General features: G+C 40.1%; 1 protein-coding gene across 1 annotated transcript in view; it reads left to right on the top strand.

Annotated features, from left to right (window-relative positions):
* Nucleotides 1-23,965, top strand: part of LOC108572723 (calmodulin-like) — a 102,446-nt gene extending 78,481 nt beyond the window's left edge. The window contains exons 5-7 of the mRNA XM_017934999.1: nt 7,937-8,027; nt 20,112-20,168; nt 23,346-23,965. Coding sequence (XP_017790488.1) covers nt 7,937-8,027; nt 20,112-20,168; nt 23,346-23,428 — 231 coding nt within the window. The 3' untranslated portion in view covers nt 23,429-23,965. The remainder of the gene's footprint in view (nt 1-7,936; nt 8,028-20,111; nt 20,169-23,345) is intronic.
* Nucleotides 23,966-26,882: the final 2,917 nt, after the last annotated feature.

The raw sequence follows: 26,882 nt of genomic DNA, 5'->3' as shown, positions 1-26,882 counted from the left end.
CTTCGCCTCGATCCCTTTAAATCGTCTAACGCGCGCTTAAAGAGTTTAGCGAGGCCGGCATTGGGGTCAGACGCGACGTATCGCAGTGTCCCGAGTCGATATTTTAATCTCCGTGGCCTGGCGAGCGCGCCGGCAGCCGGATTGTAGCCGGCGAATAAAAAAAAAAGAGAGAAGAGAGAGAGAGAGAGAGGGAAATGGGGGAAAACGAGAGGCGGGAAGCAGCTTGGTGGGAAAGGGGTAGAGCGACGAAGGATATAGCCCAGGATGGATAGTAAGATTTATCGCGTTCAATGGAGAGAAAGAAAGGGGATGAAAGGGTAACACGAAAGGAACGTGACGACTTTCGGGCAACCCGGCGTTATTCCTCTGAGCTGCTTTGTCAAATTAAATTACACCTTGCGAACGTTCGCGAAGGTAAATCGCGTAATTAAATATGGATCGCTTTGATGCGCGCGATTGGCTACTAGTGTTTTCATCTCGCGGGAGACATTACCGGTAGCTCCATGGAAGATTCATTTTGGAAATTAGCTTTGTTCGTTGTACTGGGGATTTTCGCCGCAGGGTAAATGATTATAGAGGTATTTAAATTTGTCAGATTGTATGGTTGGTTGTAATTAGGCTGCGGATTCTGATGTGTTTATGGAAAATTTCAGGGCACAAAAATACACAGAATGCACATAAGCAAAAATATGTAAATAAACCCAAATATTATATTTGGTGAATAAAAAAATTGCCTATTAAACTTCAACTTTTTAAATTATACTTTTATATTTTAAAATCCGCTGTCTAGTTACAATTAATCGCACCTAATTAACATCGAACATTATTGTTAGGTCGTGAGAAGTAAGTTAATCAAGAAATTACAAATATTTCGTTTCAAGTAAAACCTCCTTCTCTCCAAAGTTAAAGTAACTCTGCGGGATGTGAAAGCAAATTCTAAACGCCAGAGACTGCCCGCGCGCGGATTATGCACTTATGGCACCAAGTATCTTTCCGCTTTGGCGTCTAGTGGCAAGTTTCGCTGTACAAAACGGATTTAACATCCTATAGACACGTCGCGAGAGTGATACAAATCACAAATCCAAAGAATCCAAATCGAGACTATTTGAGATACTCAAAGTTCGAACATCCATAAACCCGAGCAAACACCAAGAGCCCCCGTTCAAAACGATAAAACTTTCAAACGAAATATATTCCACTGAAAAGAAGACGTAGTTCGCAGCTACATTATGATAACAAATTCACAACGCTAACATCAGAAACGGCGAGTACGTTGAATATGCAAATCCACCGTTCCCCGCAAACAATCTGTAAAACACGCGTAAATAGACAGGAAAATCGAGTGCTCGGTGAAAAGGACGAGAAAGCAGGTCAAAAATACAGCCCGAATCTCTAGAGAATCTGCGTACACAAATACGCTATAAAGCTTGCCCTTTGGCTCTCTGAAAAGAAAGAGGAAAAGCAACGCAGCCAGGCCACAGTGGAACGAACGTCGATCGTAGATAGCAGTCGGATAACCAATTTCTCCCATAATCGAGGGACGTAGCTTTTCGTTGGAACTCGGTGTTCACGTGGGAAAACAGAGAAAGGTGTTCCGATTTTAAGCGAGCTAGTTTTAATATCGCAGAGTGTACGGTTTCGAGCAAATCGGTTACTATCACGAGGCAACGAGAAGGGAATTAGAACAAATTGAACGACTGACTAATAGGTTACGATGCAACGGGAACAAAACCAGAGAGAGAGAGAGAGATGGTACGTAGAATTAGAACGGATCTTAATATTCCACTAGTGTACGGCCACTCGGGGAATTCTTGCAGCCTCGATTACGTTCACTCACGTCTCGACGTCCCAACTCCCGCGATTATCGCCTTATCGTCACAGAGAAAACATCGTCCCCGTCCTCTCTGTAATACTTTTTTTGATTTCCTCTCGGTGTTCCTAGCTACACACTCAGCCGCGCAACATTTCGTCCATTTGTCCCGGATCCGGAGCGATAAACCTCGCGAACTTCTCCTTTCGCGCGTTATCTGCCGCCCTGACGTTCAGGATAAAGGGCATGATTTATTCCGCGATTCGCGAGACGAATGATCGTATGCATGAAGGAGAAGACACGTGACGCTACGGAGTTGGCCGAAGGGGCGCAGCATTTTGAATGTAGAAAAATCAAGCATTTTAATCTTACTTCCCCTTTGTATTAGCATACATATTGTATTACATGTTCGACGATTTATCTTGCCGGTGTCTCGCGTTTCTCTAGCTGATGCTGCTTGAGAATATCTGATTCTGTTAGGACAGGTCGTGGGAGACAGAATTAGCTCGAGGCTTAATCACCGTCGGATTTTTCCTCATTAGCCGCTGTTACGGCCGTGACACTGTTTTAAAAGGGTCGACGCAGCACGCGCGACAGAGCGTGTACGCGATTAATAGTCCTTAACCTTTGTCACGTGTGCTTAATCGACGATTCGTGAGCCACGCGTGCTTCGTACAGTAATTATCACTCCCTTGTGTGTACTCGCCGGATGTTGAACAACGCTGTTGCGCTTATTTTCTTCATTTTCAGAAATACCACGTCGCTTTTGTTTCTTTGTCATTTTCACGCGGTGTTGGTGTATCGTGTGCTCTTATTTTGCATGCAAGACGACGGAAATGGTTGTGGAGAGTATGTCAGGTTGTGAATCGGGTATCGAGTTGTTCTACGTTTGCTGAGTTTTATTTTGCATCGGGATTTCGGTTTTGAGTTAGGATCTAGTCTGATTTCTTTACTTCTTTAATTCTTTTTTTCGTCTCTTTTTAGTCTGATTTCTTTACCTTTTTAATTCTTTTATCGTCGGAAGGTAATGAAGAGTTACCTGGAGTAAGACTTCTTTATATATACTCTGAAAGGAATTAGAGACGCTAGTTTTTCATGCAGTTATTGTGGAGTATTTGCACGCATTAAGTGTAAAATACAGGAAAAATTTTTATATTGACTTCTTTGCGAATGGTGTGTCGCTTAAATAAATTTTACCGGAGCTAAGAAGTCTCGGCAATGACGAATCAACGATCCTTACTTAGTTTAAGCGAGGAAGGGACGCAGATCAAAGTATAGTCATCAATTGTATCGTAATTTCGTGTCTCGTCACATAACACACATATCAAGCTTTCCCTGGAAAAAGGTTCGTCGACATCGAACGCGTCAAACTGATCATTACAAAGGAAAATTCGCTTCGATTCGAAAGCTCGAACTTCCCGCTTTCCCGGAGTATCAATAGATCGATCAACCGTGTCCGTCAGTTAATCACTCGACAAAACTATCCAGCAAAAAGTGACGACGCACGATCACGTACAAGCGTGTCGATTATCCAAACGACAATAGTGTTAATTATGACGTACCGCTCGTTGACTCGATGTCCACACGGAGAGACCACTTGCACGCGCAAACAATGGAACGGTTAGGGAGCTAAATGTTTCGGTAATTGCTCTAATGGTTGGCTGATTGCGATTTCCTATGGCGTAGAGACGCCACGTTCAACGGGGATGCGGTGACTTCAGACACGAAATTTCCCCAATTTTTTCCACCTCTCTCTCTTCTCCGCTTCCCATTTCCTTCCACGGGACACTGCGCGACCGGAAGCCGGAAAGGCGGAACGATTTCCAGCGAACGGAGAAACAGAAAAGTGTGTAATCGTTAGGCTGTAACGACGGAACGGGAGAGAACGGTGCTTCGTCAACTGGAATCTGATCGATTCGTAATCAACCACTACCTACGACGTCCTCACCTTTCAACCCGAGACAAAGTGGAAAGGGAGAAAAGCGAAAAGGTCCGTCGGAGGTTGTCCTTTCGGCTGAAGTTGTCTTTTGTGTGTGTACCGAGCACGGTACTTGCCGCCATTGTGCTTTAGGTTCACTGGAACTCAAAGGGTTAAGGGTTCAACTTTGATAATAGTTACTTTGTTGTTTTATTTTTGATTTCAACGAAACTGGTCGGTTTATATCGGGTCATTTCGTGAATTTTAACGAAGAACTAAAGAAGTTTTACAGCGATCGCGTTATGGCTCTAAAAAGTGGGAAGAAGTATTATAAAAGAAGATTGCGTTCTTTTTTCATCAAATTTAAAGGTGTGTTTGAAATATTGATCTAACTTTCATTATAAAATTCAGCATGAAATTGTATTCTCGAATAATATTTCGTACTGTTTTCTACAAGAACCCAGGGCAATTTGTTGAAGCGCGTCGTGTTTCTCAGACTTTAGCCATCAGACACCTTAATGAAAAAGGTGGATCGAAGTAGAACAAGAAGATCACACTTTTTTTCATAAAATTTGAAAGTGCGTTTGAAATATTCGTCCAAATTTCGATATAAAATTAACTTATAGAGTGACCTAATTTTATTCTGGAGAAATAACTCGTATTAAGTATTTCGTACGAGAATTTACGACAATTGGTAAAAGCGTATCGTGTTTCTCTGACGTTAGTCATTCGAGACCTTAACGAGAAAGGTGAATCGAGGTGAAACAAGAAGATTACGGTTGTTTAATCAAATTTAAAGATGTCTCAAATATTGATTTAAATTAACTAATGAGATGACCTGACGGTAATCTGGAGTAATATCTCCTACTGAGTATTTCTTATAAGAACTTAGGACAATTGGTTGCATCACGTGATGTTTCTCAGACGCTACTCGTCAGAGATCTTAGCGAAAAAGGTAGACCGAAGTAGAACAACCAAACTACATTTTATTCATGAAATTTAACCCATTGCACTCCGAAATTTTTTTTTCATTTTCTTTCCCATAACTCCGCTTTACTTTAAGTGTTTTATTTAAGAAGCACTTCGAAGGACAATTGGTTGATAGGAAGCAATGTAAACAATTGCTTCGTTACATATATATGACACTTTTCTCTAACAATTGCACTTTTTTTTTTACAGAAAAGGGTCGTATACACAACCGGCCAAAAGTTTGGAATCACCTCCCACGTTTCATCGATATTAAATCCGCTGCTAATTTTTTATAGATTTGAAGTTTATCTCAATTCTACACTTATCAATTTATCTCATATCAATTGCTTCATATGATAAAAAATTCTCAAAGTCGCTGACTTTTTTCTGCAAATTTTTGTGTAAATTGCAATGCTCGGTGATTCCAAAATTTTGCTTATCTAAGTATAAAAAAAAATATCGCGAAATATAATACATTGTGGCGACCGCCACGCACTTAAGCCTGGCGAATCTTGGTCCTCGAGGACAAGAGTATTGCCTCGGCAATTCAGGCCCGCGCCCCCACTTCCTGGGACTTTCCCAGGGAAAAGGGGCTACTTAAGGGACCCCCGAAAAAGGCAGGAGTATTCTGCGCGCGCATCACATAGTACATTTGAAATTAGTTTAAGCATTACGTTTAAATAAATATATTGTTGTTACCCACATTGCGAGTAATCATTTGCACCACGTCACTTCCAAAACATATGTAAACTGGCAACTTGAAAATGTCGACTGTGACTCGACCTAGGAGTATCTGTGAATAAAATTGACGTCGAGTCAAACTCGACAAAGGAGTGTCAAAGGGTTAACAGTGTGTTCGAAATATTGATCTAAATTTCGATATATAATAAAGTGACCCAATTTTATTCTCGAGCAATATCTCCTATCAGCTACACATTTTCTACCAAGAACTCAGTACAATTGGTTGCAACACGTGATGTTTCTCAGACGTAGCTCATCGGGGACTTCGAACGAGAAAGGTGGATCGCGTAGAACACTGTACGTATTGTTGTAAAGTAGGTTCTCAAGGGTGAAGCATTTTGTATGGGCGTAGTAACATAGAGAATCGATGTGTAGCCCCATTTAAATAAAGAGCAACTGCATATTACACTCCGGCACGAGATCGTATCATAAGGAGATAGTCCTCATTAAGCCACTCAACTTTTCCCTCTATCAATTTGCCCATCTTCATTTAGAAAAGAGCTATGCCCCGCCCCGCTTTCTACTACCGTGCTAAGAGCATCGCGGAAAATTAAAGTGCAGCAATAATCCTGCACATCCTGAAACGCGTCTGTTATTCCATAGAGCAGCCTCATATTTCTCTCTCTCTCTCTCTCTATTAAAAATCACGTAACAATAGAAAACGATATATTTTCTTCCGTGGCGACTAATCGAGAGCCAGAGAAAGAAAAAAGGAGGGCATTGTATCCCACCCCCGTTCGGGAACATACATAACAATCACGTCTAGAAATACAATTACTGTAACGGAATACCTAGAACGGTGAACAAATAATATTCGATATAAACAAATGCGAGTATACAATTTCGCCCCGCGAACCATTAAAAACAAAAACGTTTACCGGCACCGACGATGCGGATCGAAACCCGCTCGTTTGTGCCGTATTTACGAGGCACGAATTTAATAAATATCCCGAGCGATATCCGTGGCGCACACAACAACCAGCCAGAAACGATATTTGCAATTTGTATGGCAAAGCAAGAATTTCCCGTAATTAAATTATACTTCGCGGTGCCCGACAAAATTCCCGACGGTGGTAAACCCTCGTTACCGATCGCCCCGTCATTATAATCCCCGCGCAAAATAATCATTTCTCCGACCAAACAGACTTTTCCATCCTTCCACGTTGCTAATGAACTTTGCGGTCGATAAACCTATTCGCGCTTCCACCTTGTGTTTATACGCGAATTTTCGACGTTAAACAAGCTACCGCGATTCGTTGGTGATTCGAAACGGGAATTCTTAAAGGGGTGTACTATCCTGAGGTGCGTAAATAGGGGAAGTTTGGGAATTTTTTTGAAAGGTAAGTAATGGACGAAGGGTTTCAATTTTTTGGGGGGATGTAAGTGTAACTTTCAGATTTATTCTGCGATTTTTTGGAAGTAAAAGTGTTGCAAAATGGTGGAGTTATTCGATGACTGCGAAACGTCTTCTGTTGTATCGTCCATTGAAATTTTTCGACGAAAATTTTAGTTATTATAGATATGATGGCAATTTTAATACATTGAATGCCGCGGGGGTGATCGACGAGCGGTGCCAAGATTAGTGAAGGCATTCAATTTGAATAAATGGTAATATTTGTAAAATTTTCATCTAATGTATCTTATTTCTAACTGTTGACATATTATTTATGCATATTGGGGTGCGTTGTATTTAAATAAGAAATTCATTTCGGCGCTCTGGACAAGTTACGCAGAATTGGTCTACCATTCAACGTATTAAGAGGAAAGACCTCCTTTACCAAAAAAGAAACTTCAAACTTTTCTAAAATATTAAATAATTGAGATAAATCGGGAGAAGAAAAATCGACTAATAACTCCTGCATTTTGCAACATTCTCACTTTTTAAAAATTGGAGAAAAATCTGTATGTTACATTTATATCCTCAGAAAAAAAAAACAGAAATTCTTCATTTACCATTTACCTACGAAAAAAATCCTCAAACTTTATTCTCAGACGTCCCACGGCGGTATCCTCCCTTGAACCGTCTTTTTTATTTTTCTCGTTATGGGAAACCCGTTAATTTATCGGTAACGAAGCGGGGATCTTGGAAGGGCGGTTTCATCGAGGTACCAAACGAACCGAACGCAATCGAAGGCTCTGAGAATGTTCCCCAGAGCGGTATCAATCCCAATTCTATTTCCACGAAGGTCCACAGGATTCGTGGTTGCGTCTGCGACGCGCAAAGAGCCGATAAATAATAGACGTGTGCGTGGTTATTATTCCCGCGGTGGTATTTTCTCGCGAGCTTGGGCTTTTTGGTTCGCGCGATTCTTCACGAAACAGGGGAAGAGAAAAACACCGTTGCTATTTTCTTCGCGAGGATATTCCATTTGGCGGTTGAAATAAAAGAGTGTATATCGACGAGTGTTTCGGGAGAATGGAAGTGGTCCACCCTTTTGGTGGAAGATTACGGGGGTTGATACGTGTTGCTGAAGCTGGCCTCTGTTCGATTCTTGCAGGTATTCGACAAGCACAATCGTGGATACATCACCGCGTCCGATCTCAGAGCTGTGCTGCAGTGCCTCGGCGAGGACCTGTCCGAGGAGGAAAGTAAGTATTGATTCTAGTTATTGGTATTAATTGAAGGGTGGGTGGGGAAAGTAATAAATCATTCGGGACGGAAAGAAATTAGTATACTGTTGGAAAATGATTGTAGACAGTAAGAAATATGTCTGTGACTAAGTTTTGTAATAATTTTGTTGGTATTAATTGAGTAGGTGGGCAGGGAAATTAGTAAATGAATTTATTAGGATGCGAAGAAATTAGTATCTTGATGGAAAATTATTGCAGAAAGTAAAAAAACTAGGTCCATGATTAAGTTTTGCAATAATTTTGTTGGTATTAATTGAAGAGGTGGGCAGGGAAATTAATGAATTTATTTATTAGGATGCAAAGAAATTAGTAGAATGATGGAAAATCATTTTAAAAAATTAGAGAAGTGTGTCCATAACTTATTTTCTCAATAAGTTGCGAGAGTCGTTCAATAATTTTTTTGGTATTAATTAGGCAGAGAAATTAATAAATTATTCAGGCTGAAAAGAAATTAGTATACTGTTGAAAAATCATTGTAGAAAATAAGAGAAATACGTCGATGACTAATTTTCTCAATAAGTTACTAGGGTCGTTCAATAATTTTTTGGTATTAATTAGGCAGAGAAATTAATAAATTATTCAGGCTGAAAAGAAATTAGTATACTGTTGGAAAATCATTTTAAAAAATAAGAGAAGTGTGTCCATAACTTATTTTCTCAATAAGTTACTAGGGTCGTTCAATAATTTTATTGGTATTAATTAGGCAGAGAAATTAATAAATTATTCAGGCTGAAAAGAAATTAGTGTACTGTTGAAAAATCATTGTAGAAAATAAGAGAAATACGTCGATGACTAATTTTCTCAATAAGATGCAAAAGTCGTTCAATAATTATGTTGGTAATAATTAGGCAGGCAAAGTAATAAATCATTCAGGATGAACAGAAATTAGTAGATTATCGGGAAATCATCGCAGAAAATATGAGAAATATGTCCATGACTAATTTTCTTCATTAAGTCAAAAGGGTTATTCGATAATTTTATTGGTATTCATTGAAGAGGTGGGCAGGTAAAGCAATAAATCATTCAGGATGAAAAGAAATTAGTAGACTGTTGGAAAATCGTTGCAGAAAATAAGAGTACAAAACAATAAGCAAAGAGACAAAGAGCTCTGGTTAAAAAAATATCTAAATAACAAGCACAATACTTTCAAAATCATAACTTATCTCTGTTCCTCTGCCGTCTATCTAAAACAGCGGTTTGACAACTATTTCAGTATATTAAAAAAAATATGGAAAAATTAGGTAGAGAGGTTCTGACATAGTCCAGATCTCGTCCCATCAAATTTTTTTATATTTCACTCCCCTTTTTCGTATTATTTCAATCTTCTCCAGAGCAAAAGATACGTTCACCACTTCTTAAGTGAAACTGCATAAAACCATAGGTTGTAAAACAAAGGATTCGAGTAGTTTTTCAAGTATTTTACAATAACACACAGAAGGAGCAACGTTTCATTCATCTAGAAAAAGATTATGACAAATGTCCTAGTTATGCGTCGCATGAGTAACGAGTACCTTGATATATCACACGCTACTCCATACGCAAAAGGCTAAGAACTGCAGGGAACCGCAAGGAATCACGTAAGAACCACATAGATTGATATATTACAGGGAGTCATAGTGGTTCGAAAGTTCTTACTGCCATAACTCTCGTAACGTCTAAGAGACTCCCCACGTTTTTGGAAGCTCTCCTATAGCTTCCCCCCAGTCTTTTCGCCGTATCTGGTTCCTCCATAATTCTGAAACACACCTAGTCGTTTATATGATTCCCTGCGGGCGCGTCCGACGTGAAAGTAGAAGTAAAAGTAGTCTATACCATGTGATAGGTCAGACAACGAATCACGTATACTCCGAAGAACCTCCAAATATCATTACCGGACATTTGTAATTTATTTAATTTATTTATTATTTATTTATTATTTGATTTATTTAAAGTTGTGTTATTCGCGACTCAGATACAATTGAGGCGTTTGACAGAGAAAGGGCACATACGCCAAAATGCCATTTCAAAGCTTTTATTATCGGATGACTTAATAAAAAGTGAGGCAATTAAATCCAAAAGTCTGGAATCACCTTCCACTTTTCATCAATATTAAATCTGCTGCTAATTTTTTATAGATTTGAAGTTTATCTCAATTCGACTTTTATCAACTTATCTCATATCAATTGATTCGAACGATAGAGAATTCTCAAAGTCGCTGACTTTTTTCTGGAAATTTTTGGGCAAATTGCAATGCTCGGTGATTCCAAACTTTTGGCCGGTAGTGTACATAGATATAATAACGCATACCTGAGTCGACTGAAGCGATTGAATGAAAAGGAGCAGAAAAGCTTACGTGCCCTTTTTCCACCAATATCCTCAATTATTCTCACAGTATTACACAAAAAGTACTGCGATCAATTTGAAAATTCGTAGAAATTATAATTCAAACGCTTTCGCTACCTCGAGTTTAAATAATTCCGCTCGATTATTTCCGACGCACGGTTAATTGCGCTTAATTAGTCGGCAGTGTTAAGCGAGCTAGAGAAATTGATTCGTCGTTTGTAAACTCCGTGGAACAATAGAGGGGACTGGTTGGAACCAGGCAACGAACGAGGTGGCGAAACAAAAACGAGAAGCACGCGGAAAACTTTTCTCCCGATAAGCAATTCCGCGCTTGTCCTTCGTTCCCGCGACAAATCGCTTCCAATCTTGTATCCCGGTGCACCCTTAAAACGCGCGAAATGAGGATCGAGCGACGATTTTATCCGGGAAAGTTTCCCCCCGATGCGCGTTCCAATCGTTGCACCGTTCTCGCCAAAACCAAATCCCCTTTTCTCCGCCGATTACCATATATAACATCCGCTTCGAACTTTCTTTCAAATTTCTCTCGGAAAAATTCACGAGTCCAGACATCAAGAATCGCTCTAGCTATCTTGGATAATTAAATAGGGGACAATTCCCAATGTTATTCCGAGGGTTACGACGTCTAAGAGAACGAGGCAAAATGGAAGTAAAAAGGAGGATACAGAGAGAGCTTGTTAGACTTTCAATTGGTTAAGAATTGTTTAGTAACACGTTCCGTGCCGAGCCGTTTTTGAGCAAGTGTCATTACCAGTTTGCTAAATATATGTATGTAGGATCGGGACGGGTAGCAGTCTAGCTTGAAGGATAAGAAAGTTTAATGTAAAATAAAATAGAATAGAATCAATAACATCCGCTCACGCTCGCGGTTCGACAGACAAAACCGCGAGGTACCGCATCTCTGCGCTTTCATCTGTTTTCTGCCCGCTTCCAGAATGCTCGCGATGCCGGCAACGGTTGTCACGATTGCAACGTTCTCGAAGCATCGCAACGAGACGCCCTCGCTCCCACATATATTACAGGGGTGGCCAGCTACACTACCTTTGGGAGCCACACTTCAGGAAGGAATATTTCAAAGAGTTATTTATCTATCTTTGATAACAAAACAAACAACGAGAAGCTGAAAAATCAGTTCAATTTGTTGCGTCGTGGACTTTGATCAAGTCTTATGACCAGGAGTTCTAGCGCAGGTTGACGATAGTTCTCGCTGGTTCGAGGTGTATTGAAACTTCGTTGTTGGGTTAGATGTTTTTCTTTTGGTTCGTTGATGTAGATGTTTTATAGATGATTTCCTTCGGTTCGTTGATTTAGATGTTTGATAGTTGATTTGCTTTCGGTTCGTTGTTGACGATGGTTGATAGATGATTTGCTTTCGGTTCGTTGAGGTAGATGATTGATGAATGATTTTCTTTCGAATCGTTAATAGATGTTTAGTTGAAATTCGGTTATTCTTTTTTTGACGATGTGTCTCGTGCACTCGTTTTACTGTGATTCTCGGTTTTCAGGTGTGTAGATGTATATATAGGCATTAGGTTGGTTCTGATTGGTGGTTGTGTTATGGAGGTGGAAAACGTGGTGTGTTCGGCTATTGGTCGACGAAAACTGTGACCTTTTGGTAACGAATGTTTTATGGTCCCGAGTGTTTTTGGGACCTATTGTCTGAGTGTCGCGCTGGTGCGTCCACGGAGGGTATATTGCGGTCTTCCGAACGTCGGCACCTCGGTCTGGCGGCCAAATGCGACTAAGTAATCCGCCGAACCGAGACTTCGTGGCGTCCTCATCAGATCGCAAAACAATGTTTTAAAGTTCACCCGCAGATCTTCCTTGAATGAAATAAAATAGTTACTTTTGGACATTGATCAGTTTTAGTTTACCATATTTCATGCGTACATTTTATTTGCATAAGAGCCTCACCACTCGTCTGCGAGAGCCGCGCTGTGGCCACTCCTGATGTATTTATATATTTTTGAGCTCGGAATTTATCTATTCGTAAACTAAATATCGAAACTATAAAATGCACTGTATAACAAATACATGACTTTATTGAAAATACACAAGAATTCTTGGAAAATGGTACGCGTGGCGGGAAACGCGTTAACCCTGTCACTACGGCAGATTTGAACGCGTAACGTGGGTGACTGACGGTCAATTTTTAACCGCAGCTGCAAAATTTCTTATTTGCCTGTATCGTTTTAAAATTTCGTTTATTAAATTAACCTCTTCAGCGACGATTTTCTTTCAAATTAGAAAATATTGATCTAATTTTTGATGTAGTTACTTAAACCTCTTCAGCGACGATTTTCTTTCAAATTAGAAAATATTGATCTAATTTTTGATGTAGTTACATTTATATTCATGTTAAATCGATAGCAATTAAACTACTTTTCTTAGGAGATTTTTCGAGATTTCGGGAGATTGTGTTTTTCATATTTTCTCTAAAATTTAAAGGTACACATACACTACCGGCCAAAAGTTTGGAATCACCTCCCACTTTTCATCGATATTAAATCTGCTGCTAATTTTTCATAGATTCGAAGTTTATCTCAATTCTACTTTTATCAATTTATCTCATATCAATTGATTTGAGTGATAAAAAATTCTGGAAATTTTTGTGTAAATTGCAATGCTCGGTGATTCCAAACTTTTGGCCGGTCGTGTATTTTCTTCTATTGTGCAAACGAAGTTGAAATTTTGATTTATCACTGAATATAGCCCTCTTCCGGAAGTCTAAAGATTTATTTATATGTTGCCTAGCAAACGTTAAACGTTTTTTACCACTGATTTCACTGACATACACTGCCAAATGTTTGGAATCACTGTGCATTACAAGTTATAGAAATATTTCCAGAATAAAGTTAGCAATTGTAAGAATATTGTAACCAGTTTTTCCTCGTTTCAATCAATCGAAATAAGGTAAAATACTGTCGATCTTCGCAACATCAATTTCAGATCTATAAAAAATTAGCTGCGGATTCAATTTTACCTTAAATTAGCAGGTGATTCGAAACTTTTGGCCGGTAGTGTATGTGTCGGTGTCCCTGAAGAGGTCAAGGTGGAAGTGCGTGAAGGATAAAATTTAGCATTAAATTAAAGTGGAAGTGCACCAAAAGGCTCTAACAGTATTGCGTGAGCAAATTTTCAAAACGCCTGTAGGCGCCAATAGTAACGAAAGGGTTAAACACTAGAATAATATATAAAGGAAAAAATGAACCGACGGTGTACATGCCTCGCATATTCTGCTAACGGAATTGGTCTCGGACAAAGGAAAAAACGAAAACGAATCGCAACACACCCTCATCACGCGAAACGCAAAAACGCTTATAAGAGAACATGCGAATAATAATGGAAATCGTAGCGGTCCAAGTATTTATCCAATACACAAGTTAAACAAAGGACAATTCCAATATTGTTCCGCGGATTACGTCTAAGAAAACGCGGTAAAAGGGAAGTAAATCCGAGGAGACAGATAGAGAGAGCTACTATTATTATCCCGAGGGCGGAACAAGATTCCGTTCGAGAAAACATTCGTTCCAAGTGGTTCCCCGCTGTTATCCCACGGGATTAGCCGACACCGTGGTTTCTCTAATTTTATTCGACGCGTCGTTACCGGTCTCCAGATTTCCACCGTCCGTAGAATGAACGATGTTCGCGTTTATGCTCGCCAGCAGAACAAGTCACGCGGATAAACAGCGTCTGCACCTTGCCGAGGCTCTCGTTATCCTTGGTTGCGCGTCACGCGGCAATCTCGCGAGCTTCTTTGCCGTCGTTTCGACCGATCGTCCGCGGGGATCGCTCGTTCGAGGAAGGAACGCTTCGCGGAGGAATTTCGTTACGCGCGATCACGCTCTGAGTGGCTTTTAAACACGGGCGTGTATTCGGCGAATGTGAGTACGTTTTACGACGCGGAAGAAATTCGCGATGTTCCGCGAGATACGAGAGGAACACACGCAACGTGGTGGTTTTTTGATAAATTTTTGTAACGTGGACGGGGGAATTGCTCGTGTAAGAATAGGTTGAGAATGTTGATTACGTTTCTCGGTTGTATTTTTTTAACATATTTCTGCAGGGGTAAGTAGGTTTTTTTTAAAGCTTCTTTTAGTCTTCTGTTTAACCCTAGAGCGGTCTCCGGGTCTTTTCTGACCCGCCGCCTTTTTATATTTTTAGTAATTTTTGCTGTTATCAAGTTTACGTTCCTTAACACTATTTTAAACGTTTATCGTCTAGGTTCATATTATGTCGTGTTGGAAACAAAAATTATTACACATAAGGTCTTAAGTCCTTTTTCACCCAAAAGTTGTTAGATTTATCAGTCAGTTAGATATAACAAAAATTAATCTAAAGCCTTACTAGCAAGTATATATTACTTTTGTTTTTGTATATATTACTGTAAAGATCTAAATGTTTATGATACGTGACAAAAGGCCCTTCGGTCCCAAGCGCGGTCGTAAGCAATATTAGGGCGTTGCGTAGGAGAATTCTCAGTCTGTATACAGTGCTCTTACCATCAAGTAGAAAAGCGAACCTTCCTTGTGTCTAATAAAAGTTTATAGTCCAAAATAAGGATTATTAATTATTTAACAACCAATAAAAGCCTTAAGTGTACAGTCAAAACGAAGAACGCAGTAGGGTTAAGCTTTTTGTGACTGAGTTCGTTTTTTAAGAATTTTTTATTTGTTCAGAGTGTGGATGCTGAATTTAGATTAGTTTTAGTTGGAGTACATAAATGGGACGTATATATGTGTGAACATTCCCATTCATAAGTATTAGGGCATTTACTGAAAGTGAGGTACCTGCATTGAAATCTATTGAAATCTAGCGAATTCTACTGGAATCCTATTAAAATCTACCGAACGCTGTTGAAATCTACCAGAATCTATAGAATTCTAGGAAAACCTATTGAAATCTATAAAATTTTACGAAGTTCTACTGGAATCTACTGAATTTTACTAAAATCTACCGAAACCTAACGAAATCTACTATTATTATTACAAGTTTAATACAAAATTATTTGACGAACAGAAGTCGTTACAAAATTATTGAGCTCCTAAAAAAAATTATTCACTATAGAATCTCGGCTAATTTTGGCGGTGAAATGTAATTTAAATCGTCTTCTTACGAACGCCAGTATACGTTACATGTATATTTTTTATCAAAGCTCGTATTTTTATTGATACATGATACCAATTTTGGCGTAGAAATGTAGTTTAAATCGTATAATACTTTCTGTACAGACATAATAGGTGTCCTAAAATTCATCAACGACCGTGTATACATTTTAATAATCGCGAAAGGGTTAAGATGTCCATAAAACAAAGAAATTGCACACGTAAATCAGAAAAAGTGAGCTTTCAAACTTAAATAAAAAAAATCGGTACTCCCAATTCATCTCTACCTAAAATTTCACCCTTTATCTAATCGAGCTACAACTCCAATTCACTCTGAATATTACACCTTGTTACATCGACCCAAAATGGTTAAAATATCCTCAAAACAATCAAATTGCAAACGTATATCAGAGAAGCGAGAAAAGTGAGCATTCAAACTGAAATAAAAATAATTTCAAATAAAAATTCACCCTTTATCTAATCACGCTACAATTCCAACGCCAATCAGAACACTACAGCTCGTTAATCAACCCAAAAGTGTTAAAATACCCTCAAAACAATCAACTGACAAAGTAAATCGGAAAAGGTGAGCCTTCAAACCCAGATAAAACACAAACGGTACTTCCAACTGACCTGCACCTAAAAATTCACGCTTTATCTAATCACGCTACAATTCCAACGCCAATCAGAATACTACACCTCGTTATATCAGATCCGTGCTAACTCGATACCGGTGATTTTTCCTTCACCATCCGTTCGCATCCTAATATCAGTTTAAAACTTCCCAGCGGAAGGTGAATTTTCTCCTCTCTCTAGTAACGACGATCAACCGACCCGGATGAAGCGGGGTAACAAAGTTAGCCCGGTGAAGCGGGCCCGGTAAAATAACCGTGGCCGTGTGGAAAAACAACGAAACTATCTTCCACATCCCGCAACTTCCGCCGCCTATTTCAGCGCCATGAAACATTCACGGCGAACAATCAAGAAGCATCTCGTGCAAATTTTGTCCGCGAGGTTTGCGTTAATAGCTCGAACCATCCTGCGAGATGGTAAATTGCGCGCGCTTTCCCTCTCCATTCAACAGCTCTATCTACGCTATATACATGTATATACGTACAGCACATATACCGATGTAATAATCCGTCTGTTCGATGGGATGAGGTTGCTAATTGACCGGAATCAATTTGTGCAGCACACGTATTTCTGTGTACGCGTATTAATAATTGCTCCGGGCTATGATGAAACCGATTACGATAATGGTTAATAACGCCCTTCGAGAAAATTGCCGTTTGTATAATTCAGTAGGTGAATCGGAGTGCCGCCGTGGTTCGGCGATCCGTGAAAAATGGGAAATTCGCGAGGAAGACGACGTACCGAGTTATCTTGGGATCGATTCTCCCCGTACGATCGTAGTTACGTATTTAAGAGGAGAGTGTGCGGCACAGGTAGGTACGTATCCTCGCCGTTTTCGGCTGCGGTAAATTCGGGGAGGAAGTTACATTTGTTAGTGGAGACTTGTGGTAGGGTAGCAGGGTAGCTGTCATCGTCCATTCAAGTTTCTACGAGTTCTTTCGCGGACCTGCGCCGATCGTGGGTGAAATTGGCGGGGAATTTACGCTCTGACTGCGGATGGCGGGTCAAATATGACCCAATACTGAAATCTTTTTCGAAACCAAATTTTTTTTATTTTATCGGGCGTTGTACTGTTTAAAATTACGTAGATGAATTATATGATTGAAATAACAAATATATTTTTAATGTAAGGGAAAGTAGAGTCGTGACTCTGTTTCGAATGCCAATTGAAGCAAGAGATATCTACGTAGAAGCCAGCGGATGGCGGGTCAAGTATGACCCAATACTAAAATCTTTGTCGTACGCAAGCGAAACCAAATTTTTTTACTTTAATAAGCATTATATTGTTTAAAATTATACGAATATACTATGAGTAAACTAACAAAGTTTTTAATACAAGAAGAGTAGAGTATTGACTCTGTTTCGAATGCCAATTGAAGCAAGAGACATTTAAAAGCCGGGTCAGCGGTGACTCGGCATCCGCCTTGCCAAGTTTAATGACCCTAGTGTCGTTTTTTTAATAACTGACATTGGCGGATCGATACTGTATGTTAAATTTTTATACATAATAGTCAAGAGGAAGGAATTTGCTGTAATAGGAAAAATACAAAATACATTTTAAATACCTACCTGTGTATTTAGTAGCGAAAAGATTCATAATACAATTTACGCGATGAATAATCGGGATATTCGCGTAATTAGTAAACTTGGACAAACTGCAGTAAAAACTGCGGAAAATATGAATTCAACATTTGAAGAAGGTTATGTAAATGCGAGGACACTTCAACGTTGGTGTGCGAAATTCAAGATTGGCGAGTTTTCGTTGGAAATGAGCCAAGAGGAAGGCCAGATAGGGTCCTGGGTGATAACGTTTCAGGAAAAATTATTGGAAACAATCCACGGGAAAGAATATCAAATTTTGCCTCATCGTCGACTTTTTCCCTTCCCAACACACACTCCTATTTCTACAAACACCTGAACAATTTTCTAACAAACAAATTCTCTCGAAACGAAGACACCGTAAACGTGGACATTTAAAAAATTTGTTCACTCAAAAATTAACAATTCTTATAAATTTGGAGCAACGAAACCAATTAATCATCTCTGGAAAAAGTGCGTAGGATCGTATAAAAATTATTTTCATTAAATCTAACACACATTGTTTATCAAAATACGACGTTTCACATGCACCAACCAAATAGTGCCAGCTCTTGAAAACTCGTAACGCGAGGATCGTGCACGTAATGATCAGATAATGCGTGATTGAAAATTGGGAAGAGATCGTTATAACGTCGAACGGGGAAGATATTTGTTCGTTTTCGATGAAGTAATTAAAGCAAACCCCCTAAAAGGATCAGGGAAAATAGGGAAGCAACGGTTGCACACGGGAATTCGTAACGGAGAAAGGAATTAACGGCGGTAAAATAATAGAATCGAGCATTTACGTGAGAATTGACGGTAACAGAATTTACGTGGAAATTTATCGGATTATCAGGCGGAATTAAAATGGAAAATTCGCGACATGACGCGGCGCGGTCGCCGCGATCAGACAAAATCGTTTCCACTTTTTTCAACCGTGTTACATGTGTCAGTTGAGAGAGCGAATCGAGGTTGGACGTATTATCGAGAGGCGTTTTCCGCGCGGGAAAATCGCCCGTTGGAATATTAATCGTTGGGCGGCGCGATACTTCGCGCGGTAATACTTGGGATTTTACGCGGAAACGCGGCGAAAAATTAAATTGCCGCCACTTGCCCCCTCTCGTCAATTAGCATACTATCGTCCATGGGTGATTTTAATCAGGCTAAATGCAATATTTGCCGTGTCAGTGAATGCCTACGGCGGACCGCGCTAATGGCGGAGATATTAATTTCAACTTTCCGTCAGGCTGACCCGACAATTTCGCAATCAATCCGGCGTGGGACTTTTGCACGCGTGCAAAATCGACAGGGAATATAACAAAAGTTTCGTGAAATACAACGGTTTAACGGCGGGATGATTACCGAAATGGTCATAAGAAATATCCTGCGGCATTTTGCTCGTAATAAATTTAATTGGTAAGGTGATTCTGTTTTAACGATGATTACCGATCTTCGTTTCGAAGAGTCTTGACTGTTTGATGAATTTTTATTTTTCGAATTATCGAACATACTCGATACCTGTTTTTTTTATTTTACCGAAAAGTATTGGGGTGGGGGTGTTTTCTTACCGTCAAGATGTAATTTTAATATAAAAAGATTGCAAATCTAATAAATTTTAATTTTTGAAATTATCGAACATATTGACGCGATCCTGTTTTTTATTTTATTAAAAAGAATTGGGGTGCTTCTTTACCGTCGAAAGGTAATACCGATATTAAAATATTGCAAATCGAGTAAATCTAAGTAGAAATAAATTTTTATTCTTCAAATTATGGAGCATATTGACGCGATCCTCTTTTTTATTTTATTGAAAAGAATTGGGACAATTTTTTCTTACCGTCAAAAGGCAATTTTAACACTAAAATATTGCAAATCTAGTAAATCTAAATAAAAATAAATTTTCATTTTTGAAATTATCGAACACATCGACGCGATCCTTTTTATTACATTACCAAAAAAGAATAGGATTTTTTCTTACCGTCAGCAGGTAATTTTAATATTAAAATATCGTAAATCTACGGACGCGAAAAATCGCCTGAAATTGGATTCGCCAAGTTATGAAAATTTCAGAGTAGACAGCGGTATAAAAATTGATTTATAATTGTTCGATAAAGGGGACACTTCCCCGAGTTGTTTGATTAATGAATTTTAATCCCGGCGATTTGTCTTTCGAATCACTCCTAAATCGACGGAAAGTTTGTTCGGCCACCAGAGACTCATCGGCGATACGTGCAGCGAAAAGAGAAATATCATCAAGATACCGTAAAAAGAGGAGAAAAACTTGGCCCATAATCGTTTTCCCCTGTTTGCGGGAGGATTTACCGCGACGATACCCTTTAAACTCGACCAGATACAAGATGTAAGCGGCTTTTCCTCTTTGTTACAGTCGAGGATATGATCAAGGAAGTGGACGTGGATGGGGACGGTCGGATCGATTTCTACGGTAAGTCCAATTCTCCTTGTACTTCCTAATAATCACAAGAAAATATGATCAATTTCTAAGAGAAAATTCCTCCATACCTGATTCTCCAGTTACGTACATATACAGCGTGTTTCAAAACATGTGTGCTTCATAACTTCGGGGATTTGATTCAGTACGCTAAAATAATTAAAAAAAGTTCCTATAAACGTATACTCGATATGAGCTTGCTTCTGAATTATAACCGTTTATGTTTTCTGGTAATTCCTATCACTCTATCGACTTCTTCTTTTAATTGTTAACAAGTGAGGCGGGTGAGGAACGCCGTTGCACTGTTTTCACCTCAATTTATTAAGATCTAAGTGCAATGGTCGGCGTACAATTCGCACGGAAAATGCAATCGTTTTATTCGTTAATTGTCCCTGCGGCAGCGGTTCGGCGGGTACATCTCGACGGTTGGTAAAAGAAAAACTGAACCGAGGTTTTTATATTGGTAGGACAGGGAGACAGGAGTAGAGATGGATAAAGAGAGAAGTAGAGAAAGTGGTGGAAACGGAAAGTCCTCGTGCAAACCTGGATGCCACATGTGCGCTTCTTAGGCTACTCGAGGACGAAGGCAAGTCTTAACCCTAGAGCGGTCTTCGGGTCTTTTTTGACCCACCGCATTCTTATCTTTTTAGTCGAACGAAAGAACGCACTAGGGTTAACCCGGGGAGAGACAAAAGAACGGAAACTAAAATCTGAAGGAGTTGCAAAAGGGGAATAGAACAAGGTTCGGTAAGGGCTTGTTGCCAGTGACGTACCCTCCACACAAGTAAACACTACTTTGTATTTTGTTTCGATCACTTTAACCCTTTCGATACGGATTCATCTTTGGCCACTATGCCTCCGTTGAACGGACAGTTTTATCGTGAATACGCTACCACTTCATCGGACAAGGAGAGCATAGCAGTTAAATTGTGCCGTACAATGTATTAATTGGCGGGAAGAAATCACACTTCAACACGTTTTACAGTAACAACAATTCGTAGAATTGATTAACAATATCAAAGATGGACGACTATAGTCGTCGTTAGTATCGAAAGGGTTAATACATGTTTTTGGTGGTAACAGCACGTGTTGCGTCGTGCGCTTCGAACAAGCGGTACAGCCACACAAGTAAACACTACTTTGTATTTTGTTTCGATCACTTTAACCCTTTCGATACGGATTCATCTTTGGCCACTATGCCTCCGTTGAACGGACAGTTTTATCGTGAATACGCTACCACTTCATCGGACAAGGAGAGCATAGCAGTTAAATTGTGCCGAACAATGTATTAATTGGCGGGAAGAAATCACACTTCAACACGTTTTATAGTAACAACAATTCGTAGAATTGATTAGCAATATCAAAGATGGACGACTATAGTCGTCGTTAGTATCGAAAGAGTTAATACATGTTCTTGGTGGTAACAGCACGTGTTGCGTCGTGCGCTTCGAACAAGCGGTACATATGTTCAAGAGTGGTGGCGCAGGATTGTCGCTGGTTCGTGGTGCGGGTTGTTTGCTGGTATGAAGTCGTGGTGTGGTTAGGTTGCACGTATTTTATTATGTTAAATGAAAAAGACTTTATTTTGAAGAGTGGTAGTTTATGTGGTGTTTGTCTATTTTCCCTTTTTGATCTGATGTGCGCCGCGTTGGTGCGCTTATTTATAAAAAAAGTGTATGTGTATAGAGTGGTGGTCTCCGCCAATGGGAACGGGTCTACCCCCTTGGACGGTCCTCCCTGGCCCGCGAGCATGCCGCCCACCCTGGAGTTTCCAAATTGGCAGGGTGGTGGTATGTCGCGATGGCGGGGGAGTGAGGTCCAAGGGGTAGACCGCGCGTAGCGGAACTTTGGGCTGTCAGGGAGACGCGAGAGGTTTTATGACATGTCTATGTCTATCGAATGTTCACGAGTGGGCACCGGGAAGGTATATGGCCCGCAGAAAAGTTATTTTTCTGCAGCCATAAAACGCTTCCTCGGCTTCGTGGCCAATTTGAAAGGAAAAATTAATTAACGCGAAGAAGAAAAGGGGCGCATTGAAAAATAGCGTAAACAGGCGTCCATGTCATAAACCCAATCCCTAACAGCACGTATGGAAATTTGCTAATACATTTCACAATAATTTCAAGTGATCGTCTAATAAATTTCACAACAATTTCACCGATAATTTCATAATTCTTTTACTTCGAACAATTTCTACGAAAATTATTAAATAACAGGTATCCTACAAAAATGGCTATAATTCGGAAACAAGCTCACATCGGGTATACGTTTATACGACCCTTTTTTTTCTTATTTTACCGTACTGAATCCATCCCTGAAGTTTTCAAACTCCCTGTATAAACTTTTTCCTTCCGCTTCGAGGTTACGATTGATCGACACTTGCTAGCCTAAAGGCAAGGGAACGTGGAAGGAACGAAGGGACCAGAAAAACGCGAAGATATTTTTCGAAGTATAGTACCAAGGAAGGAAGAGAGAGAAGCGACGTTCTTGTGGAACAGAAGTAACCTCGCGACCTCGATCATCAGAGCAAAATCGTAACCGCAAGGGGCAAGATTCGAAACGAAAAATCCCTTCGATTTCCTCCTATCTCGTCTCCAGACCCCGTTTTCTCTCCCCGCTTCTTGCTCCAACGCTTTCCCCGTTCAATCGTGCTACGCGGATAGGGGACGTGCATTGTTGCTACGGCGATAAACTGAAATATTTCGATCGCGATTCCGGCTACCACCCCCCCTTCTCTCCGCCTTAAGCTTTCGCGTGCTTTGTCCCATCGATTTCGAAAAACGACGAGGGACGAAGCACGGGCTTATTCGTTGCGGTACTATGGTTAGAGGGAGCACATCTTGTTCCTTCGTGGCCCTCTTTTGCAGTTGGATTAGCCTAATTCCGGAATCTTCTTTCAACTGGTTTATGTTTATCGAACAGCTACAGTAGGCTTATGTACGTCGATTTAGAAAATTCATTCTGCTTACATCGGCGAAAGCGATTCGATACTTGCCGAGAAGTTTTTTAAATGTATATTTAAAATCTGTGTTATTGAGGATTTGGAATTTACTTTTGTAACAGAGGGTGGATATCGTAGATACGTCCTAACGGGAGTGTAAAACTGATTTACCTTTATCGTATCGCTGAGATTTTTCATGTATTCATCGAAGGATTTTTTTCTTTTCGCAGAATTCGTCCACGCGCTCGGTGAATCAGGGATCGACGACGACGAGGAAGACGAAGAAGAGGAGGTGTTGTCCCCGGGCTACTAGGATTTTACCTATTCTCGTGTCTGTGTTAGATAGAACGAATTAACGACGATCAAACCGTCAACGAACCGCGAGCGTTCGTCATGTTCTTTTCCCCTCTGACATTCACTTCGTTGCATGTGTCCACGTGTCGCGGATCGAATTTGAATGAATTCTCTTCGAAACGTCCCAGCCTTCTGCTTTCGTTCGTTGTACATTGTAACACCGAGAAAAAGAAACTCGAACGAAGAGGAACGAGAAAAAAAAATTAACGAAAGAGACAGAGGAAAAATTTGAAATTCGCGCCGACGCGGAAGATAGTTGCGTTTCGAAGCAACAGGTCGCGCCACCGTCTAAGCGAAGTCGCGGCGCCACTTTGAACTCGGCTTAGCCGTGACACTTGTTATCTTTGGTCAATGTCAGGGGACAGTTTCGACAAGTCCTAATCGCACCTACCGTAAGATCCGTAGATACAACGCCTGGTGTGATTTTATGTTACACCTTTTTAAAAGATTCGTCTCTTCCTTGCTACATTGGCGCACAATTATTATATATCGAATCGCACAGCACGAAACGAAAGTACGATTCCCCTTCTTTCACACTTTTCGATTTTAACTCGATTCTTCGATGGTGTAGTTACTCGAAAGAATAAAAAGAAAATGAATTTTACCTTAGAATCTCTCGTCGAGCGTTTATCAAAGCGCTGATATTTTTCGACGTCGTGTTCTTCTTCTTCCTCCTTGTAGGAAACGAGAAAGAAAGAAACAGTTTTGTGTAACATAAAGTCTCAACAAGCGACGCCTCGTTTAACTTTCTTCGTTAACTGTGCTGAAACGTATCTACCGATAAAACATAAACTGTTCGTTGAACCGTGTTTAACGAGAGATCGTACTGCGACGGAGACGGAGGGACGATCGTTGAAATCCTACTGTACGTCGAACAAAACAAACAGAAATAAACCGTACAGCGAACATGGTTATAAATATAATTGTAAAAAGATAGAAAACGATCGTGTGCTCCTCTCCCGATACGAAACAGTATTTACTTTCGAACGATTTCAATTGCTCGCGTACGCAGAGAAAACGTTCTCCGTCGTGTCTCTCTAGGGTCGCATTGTGTCTCAAATTGTAAAGAGGCGGGGCCGGCTCCGTGATCGATTTCTTCTCGTAAGACTATGTGGATTTTTCGATTTTACTCTCTCTCGTGTAAATCTAAGTCGCACACTGTATTCTCTCCACCTAAAGTAACCTTAACGTGTTAAGAAGTATGAAAGAAAAGGGAAAAGAAAAACAGCACCGCGAAAAAGATCGATCGCGAACAGAGCCGCTGATCGAATGTCGCGTTCCCGCCATTTTGGAGAACGCGACGAAACGCGTGGACGACGTGTTACGGTTCTCGAACGTATTTCTACGTATTCGTTCGATTCGCTCGACGAACATACAGGAGAGATCCCGAGACCGTGAGAAAGGTACGGTTGAATTTGTGAAATTTTAAAATCGATCTTGATCGCTTCGCTCTCCTTGAGCTTCCGTACTGTGTACCTAATTAACGATATCTCACTGTTACGCAAAAATAACAAGAGCCGCATGCTGTTTCAAATATTTTAGAGGGTCTAATAAATCTAATAAACAAACGTTTCCTCGTAAACCAGTTTTTACTCTCCCTCTCCGTTCAACGAAACGATATTCGGAGAGAAGTAAGAGAAGAACCGCGTGCAAATGTGGAACAAGCAGAAGTCTAGCTATTTAGCTGGCTCCTCCTAACGATCGTAACTTACACTAATCTAATTTACGTTTCTGGTTCACGGCTTGAGACAGTCCTGGGAATGTGAGGCGCTTCGTTGAAAATTCGGTCGTCGAAGGACGAGTTTGCAAGTGAAAAATTAACGCGAACTATTTTCGTTCTCGTTAGAGAATCTGGGCAGAATCGCATCGAATATCTATTTTTCATAAACGTTCATTTTTATTAGCGATAAATAAACTTACATATCTTTACAGTAACAACGTCCTCTCGTAACACTCGGAAAATATGGTAATATCTATCCGCGAAAATCCATATAGATCAAGACTTCCGTTCTTTCACCGTGTGTTCTCTTGCCTCTTTTTTCTTGTTTCTCTCTTTTCTTTTTAATGTTGTTCCTGGTGTACCTAGAATACCTGACACATTCACACCTTCGCCCCGGTAAACGAGATACGGGTCGTTAGAAAAAATCGGGTACGACACGAGATGCGTACAGAAAGATCTACGCTTGCGTGTGTATTATTTTTTTTTTTTTTTTTTTTTGGTTTTTTTTTTTTTTTTTTTTTTTTTTTTGGTTTTTCGTTTTTTTCTTTCTTTGTTACATATGCGGCCTACGTACGTACAGAGCCTTTTTAAACGCTTCCATCGAATAAATCCTAACGATAGCGAGCATACACAACTGTCGTCGAACATAGAAAAAAGAACGAAAACGTGAGACGAGTTCGTTAAGTATCGAGCCGAGATTTCTTCTTCATCTTCGTTATCTTCCTCTTCTTCTCCTTCGAATGATTCGATCGTCACGTGGACACCGGATGAACAACGACGAGATCGAAGTCATCGACATCCGATTGTCTTACATATTTAAGTTTCGCTATGCCATCCAGCTTTGACCGTTAACTGGTTTCGAGTTGGCCTAAACTACGATCTAATGGCTGGAATAACCTTGCACGCAACATCCCAGTCCATTGGCCCGAAACGCAACTTCCGGAAACGCTTCCCGGAAGGTACACACGTGCTTGCCCACGCTAATCGAGAAGAGAATCGAATGTATGTATCGCGCTTATCTTCCATCCTTCCTTATCGCCACAGCGACTCGACGTCTGTTATTTCTTCTTCTTCTTCTTTTCTGTTCATCGACGAAAAAAAGGCTATACAACAGTCGAAAAATATGATCCGCCAATGATCTCGAACAAGGCGACATATAGATGATATATATGTATAGATGTATGTATATTTATACCAGTTAAGAGGAGAAAGCTTTCGTTTTTTAATGATTCGTATATGTATATTTATATTTATGTATATATATATATATACCATGTTTCTTCGGTTTACTCGTCAGAGAAGCGGTATATGTACACGTATTATATATCAACGAGTATGCGCGCTGATATGCGCGTTGTGTTTTCTTATTCTTTCTTGTTTTCCTCCATGTGTGCGTGCTATCGAAGTATTACATGCAATTACGGCGGCTGAGAATCAAGTCGTCAAAACCTTCACTTCTCAAATTCTCGCTTGTTTCTCACTTTTTCCCCGGTTTCCTTCTCTCTGTCCAACAGGTGGAAAAAGTTGGAAAAGTTTCAGATGGATTTGCAAAACAGATTTCTCTTTTATCGGCGTGTATATTGACAAATACGCGCGTATCGTCGATTGGTCTGCGCGTATTTTTCGATCGAACGAGACGCGCTACGTGTGTGTGTGTGTGTATTTATGTGTGTGTGTGTGTGTTTCTCTTTCC

The sequence above is a fragment of the Habropoda laboriosa genome, unplaced genomic scaffold (assembly GCF_001263275.1).
Source record: "Habropoda laboriosa isolate 0110345459 unplaced genomic scaffold, ASM126327v1 scaffold22, whole genome shotgun sequence".
Lineage (NCBI taxonomy): Eukaryota > Metazoa > Arthropoda > Insecta > Hymenoptera > Apidae > Habropoda > Habropoda laboriosa.
This window is presented reverse-complemented; position numbering and strand designations above follow the sequence as displayed.